We start from the raw sequence: 25,777 nt of genomic DNA on the forward strand, positions 1-25,777 counted from the left end.
TTAGGCTCAATTTTTAATAGAAATTATTTTTGAAATTTTCAAGTTTTTTAATTTGATTAAAAACCATTGTCTCAGTGTCGAACGAGATAACTCGGACAAGACGCATCGTCTTAGTCAAGTCGTTGTCGGAGCTGAACGAGATGAGACGTGATACCGAGTTTAAAAATCATGGTTATAAACTAACTTGAAATAACAATTTCATATGTCAGATCCAATTTGGTCTCGAACGAATAAACTAAAGAAAGGTCTTTAATTTGAGATTAGATTCTTAATACAAGAACAAAATGAATATGGATCATTAACCAAATAAACTACTCCCACGACTCATAAAGATCGAATTGGATCTTTCATGATGTGATCGTCTTAACAATCTGTTGAAGATGGAATCATTCTTTTTCTTTCTGAAAATGGTAAAATGACCAACTTTGCACAGGCTTTAAAGCTAATGGGCTGAAAACCCTATTCCATCCATTTTCTTTTGCTGGAGTATAAGTTAGACAACAAATCACCAAGAGCACTAGCAACCAACACCAACTGTGAGGGTTATAAGGTTTGAGTACAATATAAATGATTCCCATATTATTATTTCTCACTTAACAAACAACCTAGTTTTACTTTTTAAACAACGAATCTCTATTCGTTCCATTATGATTACCATATTTTAGTTTTTTATTTTTATTTTTTAACTTCAAATCCTACTTAATAAACAAAAAGAGATTTTGAAAATTTAAGAAGAAAATAGTTTTGAGAAGAGTGAAAAATGAGGTAAATGAGTTAATTTTTTTATTGTAACTTTTATTAAATATTATTACATCTAATTAAAAAAAGTAATATTCATAATTTAAAATATAATTTTGCCAATGTGAAGAGCCAATTACAAATTCAAAATTTCCCATAGTACAAGTGAACTTGAAAAAGAAAAAAGAAAAAAGAAAAAAAGAGTCAGTGATATTCTGACTCGAAACTCAGTTGACATGGCAAGTGCCCAAATTATATGCACTTGCCACGTCAACCAAGTACAGATTGAGTAACTATTTTATTTTTTTTGCACCATTTTATTATTAGCAAAAAAAAAGAAAAAGAGTTGAGATGCGATTAAGAAAAGACGGGAAAATGTTTTAGAGGAATCAGAGCTTTATTCTTCCTTATATTCTTGTATCCAAGTGACCCCATTAGGTGCAAACTAAGATACATAACAAGATTCATTGGTGTATGTTGCACGTGTGATGGATAAATGGTCGATACGTAGACTTGGCTTTTGAAAAGTCCTCAACATCATCAAAAGCATTGCCCCCAAAAAGTTGTGGTTCTCGTTTCTCATCACAGTTAAGATTGGACAGAGATTTATTGATGATACAGAGCACTATCTTGATCATGATAAAAAGATGTGAGTAGTAAATGTGAAAATGAAGCAACAAGAAGCCAAAATATTTACTAGCTGTTAGTGGGCCAGACTGAATCCAAAATCTGATCCAGTAACCTTGGATTTAATCTACAAATGGATTTTGTTAAGGACTTAATTAAAAAAAATAACCCAATTTGATAAGCATTGGTTTTTTTAATGAATAATGATTTTCTGACTCCACCTCCGACATACACCCCTCCATCACAGAATCGTAAATCATTTGTCTACGGATACATAGAATCATAATTTTTTTCTTATGTATCCTGAGGTAAATGATCTACGATTCTTTGATGGAGGCATAGGTCAGAAGGTGCCCTAATTTGTGAATTTTATTAAATATTTTGTATAAAGATATGACATGATAAGGTCCCGATCCAACGACATATCTGTTCCGAATCCAATTCGATTCTTATTGGATTGTGATCAACCTAAACCAGACCCAATCCAACTCTGATCCATTGGCAGAGCTAGCCTATTACGTACCAGTATCATTGTTGTTCAACTATGGATATAATTAACGTTCCTTGCTCTTTAATCAAGCAAATCAGCTGAGGGAATAGCTAGGGTCCTACTTATTTGCCCTAACTTTCAAGTGGGCCGAGACATCAAAAACTGCCAAACCAAAATTATTAAGAAAATAAAATACTTATCTTAAGTCTCGTCTCTCTCTTGTTTCGAGGAGAAAGAAAAAGGAAAAAAAAAAAGAGAGAGAAAATATTGGGAAAGAAATCTCTCTCCCCGATTAATATACTCTATTTAACGCCTCTATCTTTCCCCCAAAAACCAAATCTCAAGTTTTCGCCTCTTTCTTCATCGCAAGGGTTTTTTCTTCTCTCCCTGATCTAGGGTTAACTATTTTTTCCCCAATCTCCGTCACATCGCCTTTAAACTCCAGCATTTCCCGCCATTTTTTCACCTTATTACGTTAACTAGCCGTTGGGTCAGAGATAGTCTGTTGGTTTTCTGGAGTTGTTTGATTTTCATTTTTTAAGCTGTTTTCGACAGTTTTGATCGAAAATGTCGGTCGTGGAGTCTGAGAAAAAGCCGGAAGAGGAGAAGGTTGAGAAGTTGAAGGGAGGAGAGCTTTTGTATTGTGGAGGAACGAATTGGGACACACTGGGCCGTCGAGCAACGTCTGCTGACGGGAATTTGATCATTCCGACTCGGTTACGGCCACTGGTTGGTGTCGATATTCGGTTTGTGGCTTCTGGTGCTAGTAAGTTTCTTCGCTTTGAATTTTTAAGTTTGTAAATAATGTTTGTTTGAAATTTGTATCCGTTTTTGTTTGGTGACATTGCTAAATGCTTGTTTGAGATCTGATTATGTTTTTTTTAATGGGTATTTGTTAATGTCTTGTGTAGCATCTTGTCATTGCGTGGCATTGGATGTCGAAGGTCGCTGCTATACTTGGGGACGGAATGAGGTATATCGATCAAAGATTAGTTCTATTTATTTATTTAATTTTTTATCATTTACTTATGAATTTTGGATGGGTGCGCAGAAGGGACAATTGGGTCATGGAGATATGCTTCAGCGTGATAGGCCAACAGTTGTGTCTGAACTATCAAAGTAAGTCACAACTTTTTTGGCTTGATTTGCTTTCATTTTCTTAGTTTTGATAAATTTATGGCTATAGTATTCAAAATAATTTGGGGTACATCAATGATAGGTTTGGTAGTAACTCTGCAAGCTCATAGAGTACATGACATAGGTCCTGTGAGATGGGTAGTGGATGGAGACATGGGGGAAGATTTTTAATGGGATTTCTTGTATACGACTGTAGAAGGAAAAAAAATCAAATTAACGATGAAAATGAGCACATATATGTGCATTTTTGGTATCTAATTTCTTGTATACAATATATTCATATAAAAATGTTCACCTGTTTGTCTCTTCTATTGTCAAAAGATTTAGCAATAGATGTTATAACGGACTAGTTTTTTTTCCACCGATTTTCAATTTTGTTTTTTGGAATAACTCTTCCTCTTTGGATTTCCAAAAGTTTTTGAGTACTTTGCTACCCTAGGCGTGTAATGGGTTGGATTGAACTAGGCCCAATTCTGACATGAGACATATGCAATGATCAATTGTGGACTAAACATGTTAGGGCGAAACCTGCCCTAAAAAGGCATAACTGGCTGGGATGTTGATTTGTGGACCATTGTGTAGCACATTTGATAACCCCTCATTAAAATTTAGACAGGCCCTGGCCAGTGGACTCATATATACTATCAAAGACCTGTTCATTCATACCTATTGGATCTAAGAGCCCATTGAGCCAGATGGGCCCATTAATACCAATTGTACTAGTTCTGTCTGCTATTTGTTGGGGGCTTTGGAAGGGGAGGATCGGACGTATTTTTGAGGATAAGTGGAATTCTGTCAGTGATAAAATTTTTTAAGTGTTGGGTCTCTTTTTTTTTAGGGAGAGTTGTTGAAGGAATTTAGGGGGATCTATTTGAGGATTTCCACTATGGGTAGTTGGTACTTGGTTCTTTTTCTTTTTTGTTCCTCATCTGTTTGGGTTCTCTGCTCGACCATCCTTTTGCTTTTGATATTTAACGAAGTTTTATTTATCCAAAAAAACCACCTAATCCAAAAATGATCTATACCACAAATCAATACGTTGAATCTAATTGTTGATGCAGGCCAACAAGATCTAATACCAAAAATATGTAGGAAAGTCTTGGGTTCTTTTTTGGTGGATTAAACAAAGAATCTGTGGTTTAATTGGGTATACTAAAAAGGTCTAAGGGGCTGGAATTTCAGTTTTTTAGGGTCTGTAAAATAGGGTTTTGCATTAGGGTTTTCGGTATATGATGATTTCTAATCAGGTAGAGCTATAGAATTGAAAGGGTTATACAATTTGGATTTAATAGAAAAAAAGTTACGGATAAATGTAGAAATTTTTTTTTAGGGTCACACCACCTAACTTACCTGCTTATATGGAATCCCACTACACAAAAGTGGAGGATGTTACGTATATGTAGAGGAGTTTGGACACCATAGGATGCCCCCCACAACTCTTGTTTAAAATTTTTAAATGATAAGAATAGGAACGACTAATGAAATTTATGACTCCTAATTCTATACAATGTCCTAAAATCTAGGTGATCAACATGGGATCCACGTCATAAATGTATAGGATCTCACTTAATTGGCGAGTTTGACAAGCATTACAAAGCCCCCTTTAGGTCTCCGAAGGGTTCATGAATAAGCTATTGATCAGCTCCAAAAGTTCCCTCTTATTAGGATTTAATTGGAACCTGTTTAGGTACTGTCCAATGAGCAATAAAAACCTTTATGTTCCACCAGTAGGGAACTCCTTAATTTTAGGGAATCTCCAGGGTTAAGGGGAGTGTTGCACATTGTGTATAGCACTATGGGTCAGCTCATCACTGATTTTTTCTTCACCAGAGCTGGCAAAATTTCCAAAATTTCATTTTCCTTTTGAATCATGCCTCTGATTTTGTCATGAATTAGCACATCAGTGTTGGCTCCACTTAAGATTCGATTTGGTCGTAGTCTTGGGTCATACGAATTGCTGATTCAGAATGTATTTCTTCTCAACTAACCTTTACTTTTGTGGGGTTCACGTGGTTGGTCCCACACAAATTCCTTCATTTTTTGGACTGTAGGAACCAACATGTTTCCCCAATGGTGAAACATGTTGATTCAGAATGTATTTATTCTCAACTAACCTCTACTTTGTGGGGTTCACATGGTTGGTCCCACACAAATTCCTTCATTTTTTGGACTGCAGTTTTTCCAACACAATACTCACTATTTTTTAGCGCTGACCAACAAAAAGATCTTAAAAGGTTCAGTATTGGCTGCTGAATTGAGCATCAAAATTTGAATGAAAGTGTGCTAGATCAAAGATTTCAAAATAATTTAGATTTTAATTTGATTTTGGGCTTGCTTAAATTCCCAATAAACACAAGAGCCTGGGAAGTCTGAATGTGCCAAACTCTTGCTTCATAGTGATTTCTCATTTGCTTGTTATTTGCAAGTACTGAAAAGTGATGCATTACTCAGTTTTCACTTAGCACTCTTTTGGACTCTTGTCTGATGCATTTGTTCATTTAATGGGTGGGAAAGTGAAATCAACTCATATTTTTCATCCTTAAAATATCATCTTCTTCTTCCCTACCACCACCATAACCACTATTACACTAACCTCGCCATCGCCGTCACTGGGCACCTTTTCTCTCTCTCTCTCTCTCTTCCTCTCCTTCTCCTTCTCCTTCTCCTTCCCTCGCCTCCGCCACCGCCGCGTTCTCTCTTCCACCTCACTTACCTCCGTCGTCACCACCACCACGTCTTCCCCTCTCCCTCTCATCATTTCCCAAGCCTCTTCTTCTCCGCCCTAAGTCTCTCCCTCTCCTCTCCTCCTCCTCCTCCTCCTCCTCCTCCTCCTCCTCCTTCTTCTTCTTCTTCTTCTTCTACTTCATCTTTCTCAAATATTTTTCCCATGATTTTATCCAAGTAAAATCAAACAATGGAATTTGATTTTCCTGCCTTACCTATTTTCCACCATTATTTTTCCATGGATTTCAAATTCCATGGAAAGTCAATTTACATGCAATCAAACATACCCTAAGTTTATTTTCATTGCTAGTAGGAAATTGACGTAAATACTTTCTCTGTTTATTGTTTATACAAGTGAAGTTTAACTTAATAATGTTTTTGTCTGTAGATACAAAATTACTCGAGCAGGAGCTGGGAGGAGCCATACAGTGGTAGTAACTGAAGATGGCAATTCCTTTTCCTTTGGCTGGAACAAGCATGGACAATTGGGGTCAGGTTCAGTGAAGAGTGGTAAGTTGCAGTGGTAAGAATGGTAAAGGAAATATTTTGATGGTTTTTTGGTTGTCATGGATATTTAAACGAACTAATGGAAAATATATAGATTTTGTTTCACATAAAATCTATTGCAAAAATTATTTCTTTTAGAAAAGTTTTTTGTGGCATTGTCAAAGGCGTTCCCTAGGCCCTGAAGCAGCCACCTTGATCATCCAGGCACCTTGACGCCACCCGTTTTTAGTGGAATTTCAAGAAGTTGTGTTAAAATGATAAGTTATGTTATAATTCATAGAAGATCAAGACGTAATGGGTGATTAATAAATTTTAGAGCGTAGGGAAATGTCTCAAACATTCACCAAAACTTGAAAGGGTGTGTCTTAAATTAAAAGACGTCTTTGAGAAGGGAACATTCATCCGCTTGAAAATTGTTGGTTCATGATTTTTATTTTGCTTACATGTCAGTTGTTAGGTGACTTGCCAGCTTGCTTGGTAGGTGGATTTATCTTAATAATGGTATATCTATAATTACATTTTGTTTGCTCATTCTTTTTTTTTTTCTTTTTATCATTATCTTTCCTACATATAAAAATTGGAACACAAACTTTTTTTGCCACTTAAGCCTTGCCTAGGGCCCATGGGGTTTACTTCACATAGCACTTTTAACATCTTAATTTTTTGTATACCTAGCATTCGAAACAGTAGAACCAAAACAATCTATAGATATTTCAAATTGTATTTCACATAGTGATTTGGGGTGGCAATGGTTGGGATTAAAGTGGTAGTGTTGGTGGTGGTAGCAATAAGATGGTGGTGACAATGACAATGGTTGACATATCGGAAGCATGTGAATCAAGAGATTCGATAGGAATTAAGATATTGTGTTCAATGGAACACACAAAATCAATTTGAATCAATATATTTAATTAATAAACAAACAACAATAACTTAAAGAAAATAAAGCATAAAGCTAAAAAATAATTAAAAGAGAAACGATAATTGAATTGATATGAATTTCGGAATTCATTGAATTTTGTTTTTGACGCGCCTTATATAGATGACTCCATCATAACAATTTAGAGACCTTCTAAAAAGTGACTTTCCTAAGCTATTTATAATATAATAGCAACTATCTAAACTTATTAGTAGTCAATTTGGACATTTCTAAGCACTTTTAATTGTAGCATAAAGAATAAAAACGAATTTAAACAAAAATAGAAACTGAATAAGATATAATATTCCTAAAGTAACTATAAAAATATAAATCCTACTAGAACTAGAAAAATAGAAATAAATTCTATTAGAATTAGGAAACTACTTAGAATTATAGATGTCCTACATCAATGGTGAAGGTTGTTTTTGTGGTTGTGATGGTGACAATGGTAGTGGTAGTGATTGTGGTGGCCAACGGTGGTGTTGATCGGAGTGGAGGGCAGTCAAATAACGTGGATAGAGGGTCATTGAGGATGAAAAGTGGTGATTATTATTATTTTTTAAATGGAGAGTTGATTTTCCTTTTTGTAGGGTCTTTGGCATATGAATTTTTCAGCATATTTGGTGTTTGCCAACAAAAACACGGATTTATTATGGTTTGAAAAATTAACATTCTCGAATGCAAAACTTTGACAAGACAAATAGAGCGGGGATGAAGATTTGAAAGTGTGTATTTGCATTGTAAATCAACTGCGCACATGTATTTTAATAATGGATCTCCCAAAAGGGAGATGCCTATTTCTGCTTTTGTAACCCGAAACAGAATTGAATCCTCGTCGGACTTGGGTTTTAGAGGAGCCTTCAATGATTTTGAGATTCAGGACCTTGCGGACTTATCCACCAATCTGGACCAAGTGCGATTTGAGGATTCTGGGAACGATTGTTAGGCATTGACTTGAAGCAAGGAGAGATGCTTTTCGGTCAGTTCTTTTAGAAATGCCTTGTCTCCTCAAGATTCTGGAACATTTCTTGCAACCGCCATTTGGGGGGTACCTGCCTTCTAAGATTTCATTTTTCGTGTGGCTAGCAGTTTTTGGTAGACTTCTAAGTCTTGATCAGTTAATTAGGAAGGGCTTTGTCCCGCCTTGCTGTGTTCTGTGCTACACGAATAGTGAATCTATTGACCACATCCTCTTACATTGTTCTTTCACGTTTAAAATTTGGCCCCATTTTTCTCAGCTTTTTAATACCTATTGGGTATTGCATCTCTCTACTTTATCCCTTTTCCAAGGCTGGAATCATACTATTTAACGGGTAGGAAAAAAAGCCTTTGGGCTTTGCTCCCTTTTGCAATTTGTTGGGGTGTGTGGAAGGAGAGAAATAAGAGAATATTCTCGGGGGTGGAGAGTTCTCATGACAATTTGATACTGATGATTCTAGGCTTATTATTTCATTAGTCTAAGATGGATGGGGCTTTTAAAGGGGTATTTTTTGAGGACTTTGTGTTTAGATGGGATGTACTTTGTAATGTATAAAGATTTTGCTTCTTTGTAGTTTTTGCCGACCTTTATTAAAGAAATCTGTTTTTTTGCTTATCAAAAGAAAAGAAAAGAAAAGCTAATGAATTGATTGGAGTCTAGTATGTGTAAAAGCATCTTTTGTTGTTTTTTTTTTGTCCTAATGTAAATAGTGTATAAAGTATATTCATTATTTTATTCACATAGTCAATTAATTAGGGACAAACGAACTGTAGATGCAAGATACATTAAATGCTGTGGCATTGTTTGGACTGTGTTTCAATTGTAGATATGATTGTTCCCCCTCGAGATTGAGCTACTCCAATAATTTGTAGTAAAGCTGAATTGCAAACATTTTGGGGGTTATTGACATGTAAATTCCTCAAGGAAATTCTTAGGCACTGAAGTTCCATAGAAGAAAAACAGGATGCTTGGGCTGGCTTGATCAAAGATAACTACTAATGCACAATGTATTGCTAAAAAGTATTGTCATGTTGTAAGTTTTAGTCTTCAAGTCAAGAGCTGGGCTGGGTTGATCATAAATATGTACTGATATACAATGTGTTGTTAAATTAGTACCGTATGTCAAATTCCTAGTGTTTTAAGAGCTAATAAATATATCTTACATGTCTGAACAAGCTGGGTTGTATTTACTTTTTAAACTAACGTGTGGTATGTAATTGTTTTTTGCTCAATTTGTCTGAGACAATTGGGGCAGCTGCCATCTGAGATTTTTCCAGACGCAAATTGGTGTTTGTGATGATTAGGCAAAGGGGCTACTGGTTTAATCATATACCTGGATGGTACACTAGTTTAGGGGATACAATCACATATTGAATAAGAAACATGGAAAACCACAACTTTTATTGCTAGCAGTTGAGAGGACTGCATTTCTCTCTCTATCTTAATATGCTTTTTTCATTACTCATGAAAAGAAAGTAAAAAATAATAATGCTAAAAATGGAAAGGTCTACCTATAATTGCTGAAAATATTTTTAAGGAAAAGTGAATGATGGTGGTAGGGGAGGATTGTAGGTAAAACTAGATTTCCATGAAGATCTGAAACTATCATGAAGCTGTGAAACAAGAATGTCCTATTTTTCCATAATTTTTATTTATTCATACAAAGAATGCATCTACAACTTAAATCTATGTTAGAGATCCTTCTAATGCAAAGTTTTCTTCTTTTATGCGATTTTAAGAATAATTGAAAAGGAAGACTAGTGGGTAATAATCAATGGAAAGTCGTTTGGATTAGAATTGTTAGTTAATATTTGAGAACTCAATCCATTCCTATCACTATTTCAGGTTGTGTGACATGTTTTAAAACCTATCAGAAGCACCCCATTTTAGGCTATTCTGCTATTGATTGCTTGATTTTTTTGTTTTTACTTTTTCAGATGGGCAGCACTAGTTGTGACTACACTATATCTTAAAAATTGTTCTCAACTGCCGAGACTTGATAAACGATGCTCTGTTATAAGAACCTGTTTAGTATAATGGTTCAAGGATTTTACTTTTGGTTGCTTCCTTAAGTGGCCACCAAACCTCATGTGTGTTTTTGTTTGGAAAAATGGGCTGAAATTTACGTCATTATCATATGTTAATGTTAATACCTCAATCCTAGATGATTGGCAAAGTTGCTATCTCCCTCACAATGGATTGTGATGGTCTTTGCTATCCATGCAACTTAGGCAGAAAAACTAGAAAAGAGTATCGCTTTTGGTTGCTTCAACTGTGTTAAAGCTTACAATGATTATCATACTCTTTGTAGTATTGCTTCGATGTGTTGATGCACATGTGTATAGACATTCTGGTGCTGTTGAAGTAACACATCTCCTTTAATTACGTAGATTATGAGCTATCTCCAGTCCGCTGTCTGGTTTCTGATGTTACAACTGCTGTTTGTGGGGGTGATTTTACTGTGTGGCTGTCTTCCGTCGAAGATTCTTCTATATTGTATGGTTTGTATATTTGCTGTTGTCTTATTGTCCTTGATTCTGAAACTTTCTCATTTATTGAATTTAACTCTGAATTCAGATGGATTAGAAGTTTCCAGCAAGGTTCATAGTTTTGTGCCTTCTTGGAATGTTTCGATGGAACATTCCAGTTTTGGCTGAGACTGGGACGAAACATTGACCCCAAAACATTGTATGTGTTCAGAATGTTTTGGTTTGTCTCAGAATTTTTCAGTTGAGACTGTCTTGGTTTTTCTCCTGACTCAAGTATTGTATCAAAATGAGATTTTTAAACTTTGGTTTCTAGTTTCCTTGATCCTTTACTGATCTGCAAACTGTTTACTGGTTTTCAGAACTGCAGGTCTTCCACAATATGGTCAACTTGGACATGGGACAGACAATGAGGTATAATACTTATTCAATGCTCATATGTTATTCTAAGGCATATCTTTTAGGATAAGGCTTTGATGGTGCTAAAAATCTTTTTTTTTTTTGTTGGTTTGCTTAGAAGTCTTGAATTTTTTTTGCTCTATTTGCAGTACAATACTAAAGAGAGCTCGGTGAGACTTGCTTACGAGCCCCAGCCTCGTCCAAGAGCAATAGCTTCTTTTACTGGAAAAACTATTGTCAAAGTTGCATGTGGGACAAATCATACAGGTTTTTCATAACCTCCTTGATAGCCTCTTTCTCTCAATATATATAGACATGCTTCTATGGGGCCAAATGGAGGTGATTCAAGGGCTTTTTTGTGAGGTCACATTTTGAAATCCTAATCCTATAAGTGTGCCTTCCATTCGATGTAAAAGAGATGGTCCAGTTTTTATATTTTTTTAATAACTTGTAATCAGTTTCCATAGGGTTTAGAAATATCGGGATGGGCAAATTTTCTTTTTTCTTTTTTGTGAGGATATGATCTCCATCATAAGGACTTACTCTTCAAAAACCAGCCTTGATTCACCTCCATGGTGGTGCAACATAAGCTGCTTAAACGGCATGTTGAAATATCTAAATATATGTTTTGGTCTTTGTGGATGTTTAATTTCATTTCAACTTGGTATTAATAGTATTGTTGTTTTAACATGTTTTTTTTTCTCATCCAGTTGCTGTGGACTCAAATGGTTTTGTTTACACGTATGTCTCTTTTTTTGCTTTGATTTGATTTATTTTAATTTCTTTGGATTGATAGGCAGTCCAATAATTTATATTTTTATTCTTGAGCTTTAAATATTCCCTTTTCTTTTACTTGTGTATATTCAGATGGGGATTTGGTGGCTATGGAAGGTCTGGAAGTTAACAACTGCAGTTTTGTATTTTTCATTTTCTATGAATATTTGAAAATGTGGAGTTCCCAAATTGCTAGATAATGGGAGGAATATGTAAACAATGCTCTCTTTTTTTTCTCTCTTATGCCAACTTTTTTTTAAATCAAGCTTTGTTATAGTGCATATAACTGTTGGAGTCGGTGAAGTACAGGCTTGGACATAGGGAGCAGAAGGATGAATGGTCTCCTCGTCTTGTTGATGTCTTTCAACGACAGAATCTTCTACCTCCTGATGCTGTTATTTCTGCTGGTTCTGTTAATTGTGCTTGCACTGCTGGTATGGGTTTGTTGTTCCTTTATATTATTCTAAAATCATATGGTGAAATGACCTTGAATACGTCACTTAATTTTTCTAAGTTATTCCTAAATTCTACTGGGATCTTTTCCTGTGGGTTTTCTTTGATGATTTTGTGACTTGGTCGATCTTTGTGATGTGTGAAGAACATGAATGCCTCGATGCTAGAGACCATATTATAGTCATCAGAGAAACTAAAACAAGGAAATGTTTCAAAAATGGGGAAAATATTATTTTACCTAGTTACAAATTGATTGGATGACTTGGGTTGTTTCTTCAAATGATGATATGAAATGGATGATTAACCATGTTTAAAAAAAAATAAAAATTGATAACTGAACAAGAAGTAATTATATTTTAAAGGATGATTATTAGCTTTTTGATGTTTCTTGGTAGCTTAACATATATTCCTTTTCTTGAAAAAGGATTTCCATGAGATATTGTAGTTTACATTTTTTTTATTTGTTTAGAATTTCCCTCATTTTCTTAATTTTGTAAGTTTGCTCAATCAATTTTTAAATAGATATTTAAGTATTCATCTGTCAATAGTATGCCGTGATGCTTTTAAATGCAAAGGTTCGCAGAAAGGTGTTTTAATGGTATTGAGAGAGGGCTTAAGGTTGATGAGAATTATTTTAGATGAATACGTGAAATTAAAATAATTCAATCAAGATAGTTTAAACAACTCCTTTGATGAGGACAATTGGTACTTCAGGATTTAGAGTTTATCAGAGAGGGAAGAAGAAGGTCCTTGCACTAATATCTTGTGGATGGATGATATTTATTTGGGCCTAGTTCTTGATTTCAGTGATGATTAGAGTTGAAAGATCCCATATGCATGAAATTTATAAGGCTCCACATTGGAAAGATGTATGTAGGTCATTATTGCAGCAGGAGGGATCATTGAGTCACATTGTGTGAGCCGTCCATCCCATTTAGGACTAGTTTGTCTTCATTTTCTTAATATTTCCAGCCATGGGTTTATTTGTTATTTTGGTTCTTTTTAGGGACCTTTAGTTAAAAAATTATATAGTTGTTACTATGGTCTAAACCCTTGACTCAATCTCTAGGGTCCAAAGGTTTGGCTGGGGTCTAAAAAGGGCTAGGATTGTTACTGGGCCTTCAACTATTTTTAATTGCCTCTTAGATCAATCTATTTAATTTTTGGTGGATTGAGCTATAGTTTATAATCTGATTTGTCATAGTAATTCATGACTTGATTTAAATTCATCTTAATAGCTTAGTTTTCACAGTCCTGTGTCATCCTTGTTCTATGCCATTGCCTAGTTCAATTGCTTTTTTTAAAAACCAATACCTATCCATTTTATACCTGTCTGTTATAGATGCAAAAAAAAAGCAGATCTCCAGCTGCCAGTTTCCTAAAATGCAGGAAAAATTACAAAAAGAATGATTATCCAAGTCACATGGTGGAAAACAATTTTTTTTATGTTCAACCTAGAATAATTAATTAATTAATTAATTTTAAAGGTTGGGTCTAAAGGAGAAAGCTTAAATAAAAGAGAATAAAGTGAATTTTTTTGAGCATGACAATATAAAATGACGAACATGGCATTTAAACGTCACATGCCTTGTCTTGAGGATTTTAACATGGCTTAAGTTGATGCGAGTTTTGAGCTTTCTTTTTTGAATCTTCATGGTATATGCCTCAGAAGCATTTGGTTTTGTAATACGCTTTACTGTGTTTGGAGAAGCCATGCCTTGAGTCCTAAGCTTCAAAAACACTTTTGCGCATGTATATTAGAGAACTCATAAACAAAGACGCAATCAGCTTTGTAAACGTGAATTCCAATGGTTCAGATTTATCTTAGGGATACGTGTTATTTATTCTGGTATGTGCTTTATGGTGACCATTGGATTCCATGTTTACACTTTCAGAATCACTTGTTTGTTTATGAGTCTACGGATCCCAACCATAGGAGAAATTTTATTTCACACATTATGATCACTATATCTACTTACACAATATTTGCACTGAATTTCTTATATTGACTTTTGACTTGATAGTTAGTGCTATGTGTTTAACAGGTGGAGGGCAGTTGTATATGTGGGGAAAAATAAAGAATTCAGGCGATGATTGGATGTATCCCAAGCCTCTGATGGATTTAAGGTTGTGTATTGTGACTTGAGTTTCATTCCATTCATCTTGTGGTTATCTTTAGCAGTTATGGTTGAACTTGATGTGGACCTATTGGTCTTTATAGATCTCATTTTTTTTAGTTGTGATCATTACATTTTTAAGCTTTAATTCAGATAATTTGGACATGGATGTCTAGTGTGTGGCGGTTATTTATTAATTTTATTATTATTATTATTATTGTTTTTATTTATTTATTTATTTATTATTATTATTATTATTATTTATTTATTTATTATTTTTTTTTGGGGGGGGGGGGAGGGTAATAGGGGGTTTTACATATGCCCTTTTTTGAATATACAACAGGACAATAATGAATAGGATAAAGCAAATTACATTTAAGGAATGAGTGAATATTCCACAGTACAATTAGAAGAAATGATGAATCGTAGGAAATTCCTATTTATTGGCCACCATGGTGGGGTTGTCCTTGTTATTGGACCTAATGAATAATCAAATTTGTTTAGCGTATAATAGGAAATTCCTATTTACAATTTCTACGAACTTATATCATTGGCCACCATTTTACTTCCTTTTTTTACCCTCATGAGATTATATGGTGACGATAAAATCCCCACGTATACAATACGGAAGATCTTACAAACCTACAATATTATTGAACTCTACCCAAAATTTGGCTTGTTTACATTTGATGGTTGGCCCAAACACTCATGTGAGAACCCAAGAGAACTAGTCCCCATCTATGCGCATGAAGTTGGCATTGGGAAAACACCTGTTAACATATCTGTGAAACAATGAACAGTCTTTCTCAAACAATCACAATCCCATCCGCAGACAATGTACCAAAGCTTTCCAATGATGCTGTTTTCCGTATTTTCATTCTCCGATTCTTGAAGTGTTACGATATTCGCTCCTCAACTTCTAGCTATACTCTTTAATGTTCATTCCTTTTTCCCTAGTATTGAAGCCCCCAGTACTTTTTGAGTCACTCGACCTCAGGTATTGCTTGGGATTTTGGCTTTAGACGAGTCTTCAATGATTGGGAAGTGGATCATGTGGGTAGGCTCGTTGCGGGTGTAGAGTCGGTGGTTTTAACCGTGTCGGATGTGGATACACGTATTTTGGATTTGGTTAGGAATGGCTTATTTACAGTCAATTCCTTCTTTTGCAACTTGGTGGGGAGGCTAGCCCGTTCTTTTCCGGTTGGGTAGCTTCCTTGGGCAAAATCTTGATCGTGGATGACGTTATGAAAAAAGGGGATAATTTGGTTAACTTTTACTGGTTATGCAAGGAGGATGGGGAGTCCGTAGACCATTTGCTCATTCATTGTAAGGTAGCCATCGAGATTTTGTCCTATTTTCTAAGACAATTTGGGTTTATGTGGTGTGCCTAGGTTCTTTCGGAATTTAGTGGAAGGTTGGCTAGCCATAGGGCGGGGTTTTTCAGTGTTATAAGAGTAAAACTGTCGCTGATCACCCAACAGCACCTTGTTGCTGTAGGCCACAAAACAACACTGTATTGTTGACGCAGGTCTCACAAGGTGTCATGCTGCTGTTGCAGGCCATAAAAACAACATTGTATTGCTGTCGTAGGTCTCACAAGGTGTTCTGCTGCTCTTGTAGGCCACAAAAACAGCACTGTATTGCTGTCACAGGTATCCCTAGCCCACAAAAAACTTATCGCAAGCAGTAGGTAGCACTCCTACAGGCTATTCACGGGCAGAAACCCTAAATGGGTAAAAATTACCTCAATACACCTATGAAAGATAGAAACCCTATCGTAGGGTAGAGAAGCACAATGCATAAAATATTATCGCAGCATGTGAAAAAATGACAGAATCCCTATCGCGACATGTGATCAAGGGAAGATGAGAAAATAAGAAAAAAAAGCCCTTGAAGGGGAGGCCTTCTAATGAAGTTCTTGCTAGGTTATTAGGCCTCAAGAATCTAGGGTTGTGAGAGAGATGGAAGAAGAAAAGAAAAGGATGTAGGAGACTTCAAGATCCCACGAACCAGAGAAGGGAACCCAAAAGGGGGTTCAATGGATCCTCTAGGTTCTGACACCAAGAAGAATTGTAGAAAAGATAATTGTCAATTCTCATAATGAGAGCTTGGCAGATATTTACAATAACTAATGTGTGAATCGACATAAATGCTCTTACATAGAAATAAATAGAAAACTCATAATAAACTACATTATTTCCAATAAAATTTGTCTCATATTCTTGAACTAATAGCACAATTTTGTAGTGATGCTAAGTACTATACTCTTCTTTGAACAATTCATCATCATCATCATTGGAGCCCTTTCCCAAAAAATTGGGTTGGCTGAATGAAAGTTGTTCAACCATTCATTTCTGCCTGGGGCTCACTTTTTTGCCCAATTGTTTGTAAAATTGAATATTACACCTTTTCTGTTACAATGTTTAATGTTTAATTACAGTGACGTTTAAGTTATTTCATAAATTTCATTATCAACTAGATCGTATTTATTAATCTAGTCTCTGTTATCAGCGGATGGAACATACGTTGCATGGATTCAGGCTCTATGCATCATTTCTGTGGTGCTGATGAATCGTGTATAAGTTGGGGCGTTGCTCAAAATGGAGAGCTTGGATATGGCCCTGATATGCAGAAGTATTTGTTATTTTTATCTATTATTTTAATTTATATGATGACTGCATTGTACTTCCAGCTTTATTTCTTTTTTCCCCTGAGGTTCTGACTTTCATAGAACCTAATTGGTGATCATGTCATTTTTCCACCACAGGTCGTCTGCTTGTCCCAAAAAAGTTGAAAGTCTCGAGGGCATGCATGTTATAAGGTATGTGTTTGATAGCTTTTTGTCTCCTAAGTACTGCATTCTTGACCTACAAACAGTAAAGTTGACTATGAAAATTTTTCTGTAGTGTGGCCTGTGGTTTGGGTCTTTCCATGATTGTGGTAGATAGGACAAATGTTGGTGATCGACTTGACCAGGTAAATCTATATAAAATGTTACAAATTATTTGCTGATCTTTAAATTTAATTTATTTTATCTTGTTAATACTATGCACTCTACATATATGTATATGATTTTATGGTGATAGAAACACCTGGACTAGGCAAATCTGTTACTAGTATATCCTGTCCAAATAAGAAAGATTTTATATTTGGTGGTGTTTTTCATGGAGGGGCTTATGTAATGATAGGTGTGGTTCACATTGAAATGTACTTGTACATAATTGTTGCTTTTGTGCATGTTCCACAAATATTTATGTTTGTAGAAAGTTTCTGATGTTTTCTCCCATCTCCTCTCAAGATCTTCTCTGAAAATTTATGTTGACAAAACTCTGAGATTATAGTTAAGGCAAACATAGCATATTAGTAAATTAGGGAAGAAAATGACTTTATGGCAGAAGGAATCAGCTCTTTTGGTAGTATATAAGTGCAATGGCATGTTAAGCAATGGCATGTTAAGATTAGAACCTCATTTTATCGGAATTTCACGAGTCATTAAGGAGCTCATACAAGGAGTCGTCACTTGAATCTTTTATGGTGAAATGACACTTTCAGGGTTTGTCATGTCAACATGTATCAACACAAATGCATGTTGACGTGTCCAAGAGACGTGCCCAGTTACACCTTTATCTATACTGATTTTCTCAATAATCGATTTGTAGAAGAGGACAGGAATGATCCAGTGAAGGAAAATATTGCATATTAGTAAGTGGTGTAGGGACATGAATTGTTTGTTCATATATTTCTTCCTTTTTTTATTCAAAATTTCTAATTTAAAGGCAGAAAACCATTTTTGCAAAAGTGAGCTGGTATTTCATTCTCCAACTATTTGTAGTTCTCTTTTCATACACTTCAACTTGTTATCAAGTCTATTTTGATGTTTATTTATTTTTGGTCTTTGATTTGGCAATTTCTGTTAATAATACATCTACAAGAGTAATCTCTAATCCTTTCTTTTCGGCAGCTGGATGTTTATGATGGCAAAGCTACCTATGAAGGTATGTCGACTTTAAAACCTTAATGTTTAAGTGTTTATTTTTCTTGGAAAGCTTGCTTTGGTAGGTAACCATGTTTGCTAGATAGATAAAAGAAATAAATATTAGAGGCCACATGTATATGGGCCTGCAAGCATATATGTTTGGTCTTGGCCGTCCTATGTGATTGAGCTTGAGGCTGGTTATTTGTTGGAGACCTCAAAATTGGATTTCACATGCTTGGAGCTATTGCTAATATTGTTCTAACTGTTGAGGTTTTCTACAGCAACCTTATTCCGCCATTATATTGTATGCTATGACCATATAAAATATCATCCAAAAATTACGTTTCCTGGTTAGGATTTAGGCCTATGGGCTCAAGTAGCACCTTAGGAGCCTTAGTAATCAGAAATTATATCAAACACATGATTGTTTGAAGCAATGGTTTAACAAGAAAATTGATTTTTGTCTGAGCTGTTGAATTGCATTCACTCATTGGATGTTTATAATGATATATCGCCAATCTTTGGCACAAAATGTGTGTTGTGGGTGTAGCAGTGTTGGTATGGTGATGGGTTGACCAGTTAAGTTGGCTGGGCGAAACACTAGGACATTAAGTCCTATCTTACCTGATTAAGTTAGCCATAAATCCAAACTGAATCTGTATTTTTTTTTATTTTTTTTCAATTTTATTTTACGAAAGTTGATTAACCTGGTAGTTGATCTCTCTACTTGAATGGGACCCATGATCATTGGGAATTTTTTTGATATTACAATTTATCATCGAAGTTGATGTTACAGGCATCATGGATTGTCACCCATACAAGTGAAAGTGGAGGCCCCCCTCTCCCCTAAAAAGAAAGGGGAAAAAATAATGTATGGCTGGCATTCCTAGTGCATGTGTTCCTGGTGTAATGTGCCATCTCTTGATTGATTGTTAGTTGACATAAGATTTCCTCATTTGAAATGTAATCACCTTTTCCATATTAGTCTGTCTTGGGTTTATATTTATTCCTGATGCAGGAAGTGGAGAACATGAGGAGAAAAGTCCTGCTGCTAAGAAAACAACAAAGAAAAGTGCTGCTAAAACTTCCACCAATGCGAAGAAAAGGAAAAAATCAAAGGATGTATCAGATTCTGAAGATGAAGAGAATGACAGTGATGATGACAGTGACAGTGGTGAAGATGAGGTCAATGGTCTGATAGAAGAAAAGGGGGGCCGGAGTGGTAAGGCTTCTGGTAGAGGCCGAGGCAAGAAGCCTTCAACAACAGAGGGTAAGAAAACCACTACTGGGCGAGGGCGAGGGCGCCCTCCAGCTGAGAACAAAATTTCAGAGAGTGGTCGGGGGAAAGGAAAAGCTGGGAAGAGAGGCAGACCCCGTAAGTACTGAGGTTCTCTTCCTGTCAAAACTCAAAATTTTGTAATTCTTTTTCGATAGAAAACCATACTATTCCCTCCATTTGATTGTGGATTTAATTTATTGATCCTTGCCAAATCTGTTGAGTTGCTGCTGTTAACAATTTTCTTGAATTATAAACACACGCTTGGGACTTGAAAAATGCCATTTTTTTTTGGAGGATGGAGCGAGACTATCGATGGGGAGATGTAATTCTAACTTTACACCTGTGATTTTAATTGTCAAAGGGTATTCTATATCAGTATTGTTTCTAACTCCATGGGTTGGACCAATCTTTACACGTATAATGGCTTTAGATCATCTATTTTTATTTTTATTTTTTAAGGTTGATGGTGCCAAATGGTTGGTTCGCATGTTCCAAAAATCAATCTTATCAGATGGTAATGGTAAACTGATCAACTCTTTTGGGAACTAGATCCAAGGGGTTTGAGTTGTCTTTCAGGTTTGTGTTGGAATGAGATGGCACCACCAGTTAATTAGGATCTATGCAATGAAGGAGAAAGCAATTCTACCAAATTTATAAATTTTAGCCAAGACATGCAGGTACCGTTTCTTCTCGCTTTCCTGGCACTAAAAACTGTGTTTGGGTCCCAAATTATTTTCTAAGTGAAAAAATTGAGTTGCTCATCTCAACTTATGGTAGTGTCTTTTTTTATTTTATTTTTACTATCTCTAAATTATCATCCCATGAAGTGGCATCTAGTAAATTTTATGTTTTATTTTTGTCCCTATTGTTTATACAAAATCAGAGGTACTCTTGTTTCCTTCAACCATGGCATTATTGGGGGGAGGGATGTGTCTTGAAATTAACTTATTGGAGTTACTTATCAAAAAAATCCATATTGTTGTTAAAGATTGATTGAAATCATCTAGAAAAAAAAAAATTTCATTAAGAGTTTAAAGAAAATGGGTTTTGGGAGAAACAATAACGATTTATGGGCCAGATGTAGTAGACGTGATCAATTGTGTCATTTTATTAGTCTCTCATAAAAGACCACAGTCAACGGGCTATCTCAAATGTGATTCGTTAATGTTGTTATTAACAGGACAACTTTGGAATTTTTCTGCCACCTCTTCTCTTCGATTCTTCATCCTGCCATCCACTTCGCTTTGATTTTCATATGTTTAAATAATTGATATTGTAAACTTCGTAATTTTCAAAATGACAAAACCATACAAAAATCCAAGCAATCAAGATATTCAAGAAGAAAATGGTGGAAGTTGTGTGGAGTTGAAATTTATATACCAAAACTTCAAATCACCAAGGGGTTTTTATCTTGAGAATGTATATATTAACAAAAGAAGCTTACCAAGACAAATAGGACGTTTAATCCACTTGAGGAACTTTGGATTAAGGAATACTAATATGGAAGAACTTCCTCGATAGGCAATTTACAGAGCCTACAAACTGTAGAATTAAGGCGTTGTCGTGTTCTCTAGATGCCTTATGTGATATGGAAGCTGCAACAGTTAAGACAATTATACATGGATTATGAGTGTCATGGTACCAACTTGCGAACGAGCACTTTGAGAAACCTTCGCACTCTATGTTGGATAAAGGCTGGGAGTTGGATAGAAGAAGAAAGTTTGGCTAGTTTAACAAATCTTACAAAATGGGGAATATGTCAGTTATCAAGATCATTAATGGAAGTAGTACTCGTCTCCATTGTTGTCAGATCGGACTCCCTTCTATCCTTGTCTTTGACTTCGTGCGAAACATTTCCAGATATGGAACCACTTTCTCGCTGTCATCATCTACTCGCGTTGAATTTGACAGGATGCATGGAGAAACTCCTCCAGTGGCCACCAAATCTCACCCAGTTAACCTTGGTTGAATCCAGACTTGAGCAAGACTCAAAGGTAATGCTGCACAATCTGCCAAGCCTTAGGTTTCTCAGATTATGTTGATTGATAGAAAGAAAGTTTAATCATTGTTGAGATTTAGGAAGGCCATTTGAGGTTGATTGGTAAGGCCTTTTGTACAGAATTTGAAGGTGTACATTGAATCTTTTCTCTCCTGATTCTTCCTTTGTTTCTCAAACGATAGATATAATTATATCAAAGGCATGGCATGGTTGACAGGGCTTTGTTGCCTTTGTTCAATCACTCAGTAACGAATGTTTCTTGGGATGAAAAGAGAAAACAATCAAAGGGTAATGGCATAAGCAATCGACACAGTTAATCCATCGCTAGTAGCATCAGTGGCAGAGCCCATGGTTCTGTTTCCAGTCCCAATTCAAGAGTCAGCATATGAAGTTACCTATGATGTTGCAGGTGCCAGCTAGCTTAGTTGGTAAAGTCTTTGGGTGATGATACCAAAGACCTGAGTTCAAATCCCACCAGCACCGAGTTACGGAACTCATTAAAAACGGGCTTACTGATAATAATAATAAAAAGTTACCTATGGTGTTGACCATTCAATCACATAGATTCTTGGCCTTAAATTATCTATATAGGGGGTGTCAGGTCTGGTTTGAGCATCTTCATCCAATTCATGCTTTCCATCTACCATGGTTAATGTTTCTATTCCCTCTGCACATATACATCAACAACTTCCTATTTGAGAATACAAAAATAAATATGACCAAATATGTTGGTTGGTTCAGAATCAAGTTCAGTTTTTTGGTTGGTTAGCTAGACTTGAACCTACAACCTCGAAGTCAATCGATCTGGAGGTCCAATTTGTGTAGACTCTCCAGTTTCTATTAAGCCATGAAAAATCCTATTAGATAATCTTAGGCTCGATGCTTTCAATTTTCAACCAATTTTTCTTTGCTATATGGCTGATTGCTTTAATATTTCAAACCATGAGCCATGTTCCTTCTTTGTTGCAGGTTTTGTCAATGGGGCCAACTGCATTAAGTTAACAAAGCATGAAAGTCGTATTGAATTTCTAGTAGGTGGTCATGCTGTAAGACAGTTGTTCTCTGGGATCTTTATGAACAAAATGTGAAATATATGTCTGAGTTTTAGTTGACAATTGATCCAAATAGATGCATTGCACCTAACTTCATTAAAACCCAAAATGATCTTTTTCTTTAGATGTTGTAAATGTTCTGTTGTGCTACATGCCGCAATTTTAATGAATAATACAAAAGAGAAAAACAAGAAAGAAATAAAAATAAACACAGATTTAACGTGGTTCGGCGATGTACCTACATCCACAAAAACAAGAAACTGAATTTCACTATATGTCAAATTAGGGTTACATCATAAGAATTTATAATAAACCATAATTGTACAATAGGTATTAGAAAATTTCAATTATACCCCTGTAAATTTCATTGTAAATGGGGGTAGTTTCGTTAGTTATTTTTATGATAAAAGAACAACGTAGGCTTGAAGGCTTCCTCTTTCTATTTACTAGAAAGATTTGATTCATGCTTTAAATTTTCTATTTCACTAATTCCTTAGCTGGGTGCAATCCCATGCAAGCTTTCTAAACAAATAGTAGCCTTAATTGTTAATGATCAACCCCAGGGTTGGCCTAGTGGCAAACTGAGCCTTGATAAGCTCCTCAAGAAGGGTAGGTCAAGTGTTTGAAACCTCATGAAGTGATGAATTCCTTAGGGTCACCCTTCAGGGTCCGATTGACCCTTAACTCAACCAGTTGCATGTAGGACTTTCCGAGGGAGCAGTACGTGTGACTGTGGGATTAGTCTCACCTGAAGGGTGGGGATACCCACGATAAGTGGGGAAATAAAAATATATATATATCAAGAAAGTCATCCCTGATGTGTTGATCAAAGAAAATCCTTAAATACATATTGAAGTATAGAAAACGAAAGCTTATAATAGAAATAGTAGGAAAATAGACAATGAACATCCGAACAAAAATACAAATCAAGACGAGAGAACTAATAGCAATCAAGGAAGCTACACTATGTTACTTTTTGAAGACTATAAACTTGATATGATGATCAAACGAGAGAGAGCTTCATTTGGAGGTGGTTCTTCCCCAAATGCTTAGTTAAGGAAGTGAGTATGTATCTCAAGGAAAAGCATATATGGTTCGGTGCACACATCCCCATCAGCTCAGTGTCTAACACAGTGTCCTGCAGTTATTTCAACATTTTCCTAAAAAATTGAGTTGGGATCCCTTGACTCATGTAAAAAACACGAGATCCAATGGAAATTATCTTAGGTGTACGTGACATATCCTTAAGAGTAACTCCAACGTACTCGTGCTTAGGCTCTGCATCTCTTCCCAACTGCCACTATGGAGAGTCATAGACCTCTAAAACCACTCCAACGCACTCTACATCAAACTCTCTACTTTGAAATTTTAGAGAAAAATGTTTTGAGGAGGCCAAAGAAGAAAGTGAGATTCTCTCTCTTTACCTTTGGGTGGTAAATAAAGTTGACGGTTGGATAGGAGTTTCTTGTAGTTGAATTTTGATTAGAATTATATATATATTAAAAATAATTAAGATAATTATTTTGGAAAATACAGTTGGAGTACATACCCCTTGAATATCCAAAATAACTCTATAATGGAATGCCTAGTATTGGTCGAGTGCCTCATTGGAGTTGCTCTAAGATATGTGTTTTATTTCGATAGTTGAATTTCTTATTTTAAACTAATGAAAATATGTTTGTAATCTCTTGCTGAAAATCCTCGCTTTCTCCTCCCCCAAAAAAAGGTCCATGATTTTATACCTTTGGACCTATAAATTACTAAATTAATGAGAAGAAAATAAATTAAAATTTTATCTTTGGAATAAGATTTTTGTGATGATCCAAGATGATAGTGCCAAACAAATAAAGCATTGAAATCGATGAGGTGGTGGTGGGTTGAGACTTGAGTGGGTTTCTAACAATTGAAGATGAGGGTATTCTGGTCATTTGGTGCTAATCTCTCATAAAAGACTAGTCAAGGGGTATCTCCAGTATAACCCCAAACCTGATGGAGATATGTGAAAATTATCCTAAAAGGAGAGAAACACTTGAAAACTTGTTGCTAAATCTACAAGTAGAAACTGCATCATTGTCCTGGTAAAATATGATAAGTTAGATGGCTATGATCACCTGACTGCATTCTCATCATAATTACTAGTCGGTCATGCCTTCTACAACATTAGCATTTTTAAAACTTATTAGGGAAAATTAATCTAGGGTTTTCTTTTTAAGAAAATCCCCTAACTTGACGGAGAAGCGAGAGCGGATCCTCTGGTTTCAATGGTTGAAAGAGCACCGCCGCATCAGCTATACAATCAAATCCGTACTTGATCATTTTTAAAGACATAGATCTACATCAAAAACCTTTTTATTTTTATATTTTTTTAAATCAGATCTAAGTCATGATCACAAGAGATTGAGATATAATTTTTTTTTTCTAGAATACCTCTCTCTCATCGGTTGAAATTGTGCTACGGACTCCTACGCTACAGAGGACCCACTTAGGGGGGTTGTCACAATCTAATTAGTAAAAAATATGTTTTTCCAACTAAATATTTGATCACCTTAAGAAAATTTGTAAGATATACCCTTTTCTCACTTCTTTTACCTCATCTAAGAATTTCAATAGCCTTTCTTACTATACATTCAAGCAACATTTTCATAATTTTGATCTGAGTGTCTGTTTAGTCAATTATTATATATAAAAGTTAGGTATTTCTAGAAGATTTAAACTATTGCAAGTTATCCACTTTCAAAAATGATTAATTCACTTTATTTGTTTAAAATCAACATATTTATAACTTTCCAAAAGCATAAATTTCATCATTTTTTAAAGAGACAAATCATCCATTAGATGGATCTTTTTACAAAATTACAAAAAAATGTGTCTATATGTAATAATAGTCAAACAACATCCTTATAAAAAATCATTATAATTAATATAAGGACAAAATAAAATAGCGAATTCATGCGTTTAACAATGAAGAAAATAATGAATGTGCTGCTTATGGAAATTGACAATTTTGTTTCTTTCTTCAATGCCGAGAGGTAAATTTGCTATTTTTATTTTTTTTTCAAAAGTGGTGAATTTGTTATATTTTTAATTAAAAAACATCAAAATCTAATTTTAATTAAAAATA

The 25,777-nt window shown here is 35.3% G+C and overlaps 1 protein-coding gene across 2 annotated transcripts; it reads left to right on the forward strand.

Moving 5' to 3' along the window:
• Nucleotides 1–2,083: 2,083 nt before the first annotated feature.
• LOC147407468 (Regulator of chromosome condensation (RCC1) family protein) lies at nt 2,084–19,980 on the forward strand. Of its 2 annotated transcripts, XM_086436054.1 has the most exons (16): nt 2,085–2,621; nt 2,767–2,828; nt 2,907–2,974; nt 6,105–6,226; nt 10,512–10,617; nt 10,970–11,021; nt 11,156–11,273; nt 11,717–11,747; nt 11,874–11,897; nt 12,090–12,214; nt 14,279–14,360; nt 16,862–16,984; nt 17,118–17,171; nt 17,257–17,326; nt 18,312–18,345; nt 19,345–19,980. In XM_086436054.1, the coding sequence occupies exons 1-16, from the start codon at nt 2,423–2,425 to the stop codon at nt 19,710–19,712; spliced, it is 1,638 nt and encodes a 545-aa protein (XP_086292180.1). In that variant the 5' UTR covers nt 2,085–2,422; the 3' UTR covers nt 19,713–19,980. The 2 variants fall into 2 exon arrangements, with proteins under 2 accessions (XP_086292179.1, XP_086292180.1); XM_086436053.1 differs by having other exon boundaries at nt 2,084–2,621; nt 2,767–2,974.
• The last annotated feature ends 5,797 nt before the right edge of the window (nt 19,981–25,777 follow it).

This window comes from Akebia trifoliata, chromosome 3 (assembly GCF_017979445.1).
Source record: "Akebia trifoliata isolate Shusen 1 chromosome 3, ASM1797944v1, whole genome shotgun sequence".
Classification (NCBI taxonomy): domain Eukaryota; kingdom Viridiplantae; phylum Streptophyta; class Magnoliopsida; order Ranunculales; family Lardizabalaceae; genus Akebia; species Akebia trifoliata.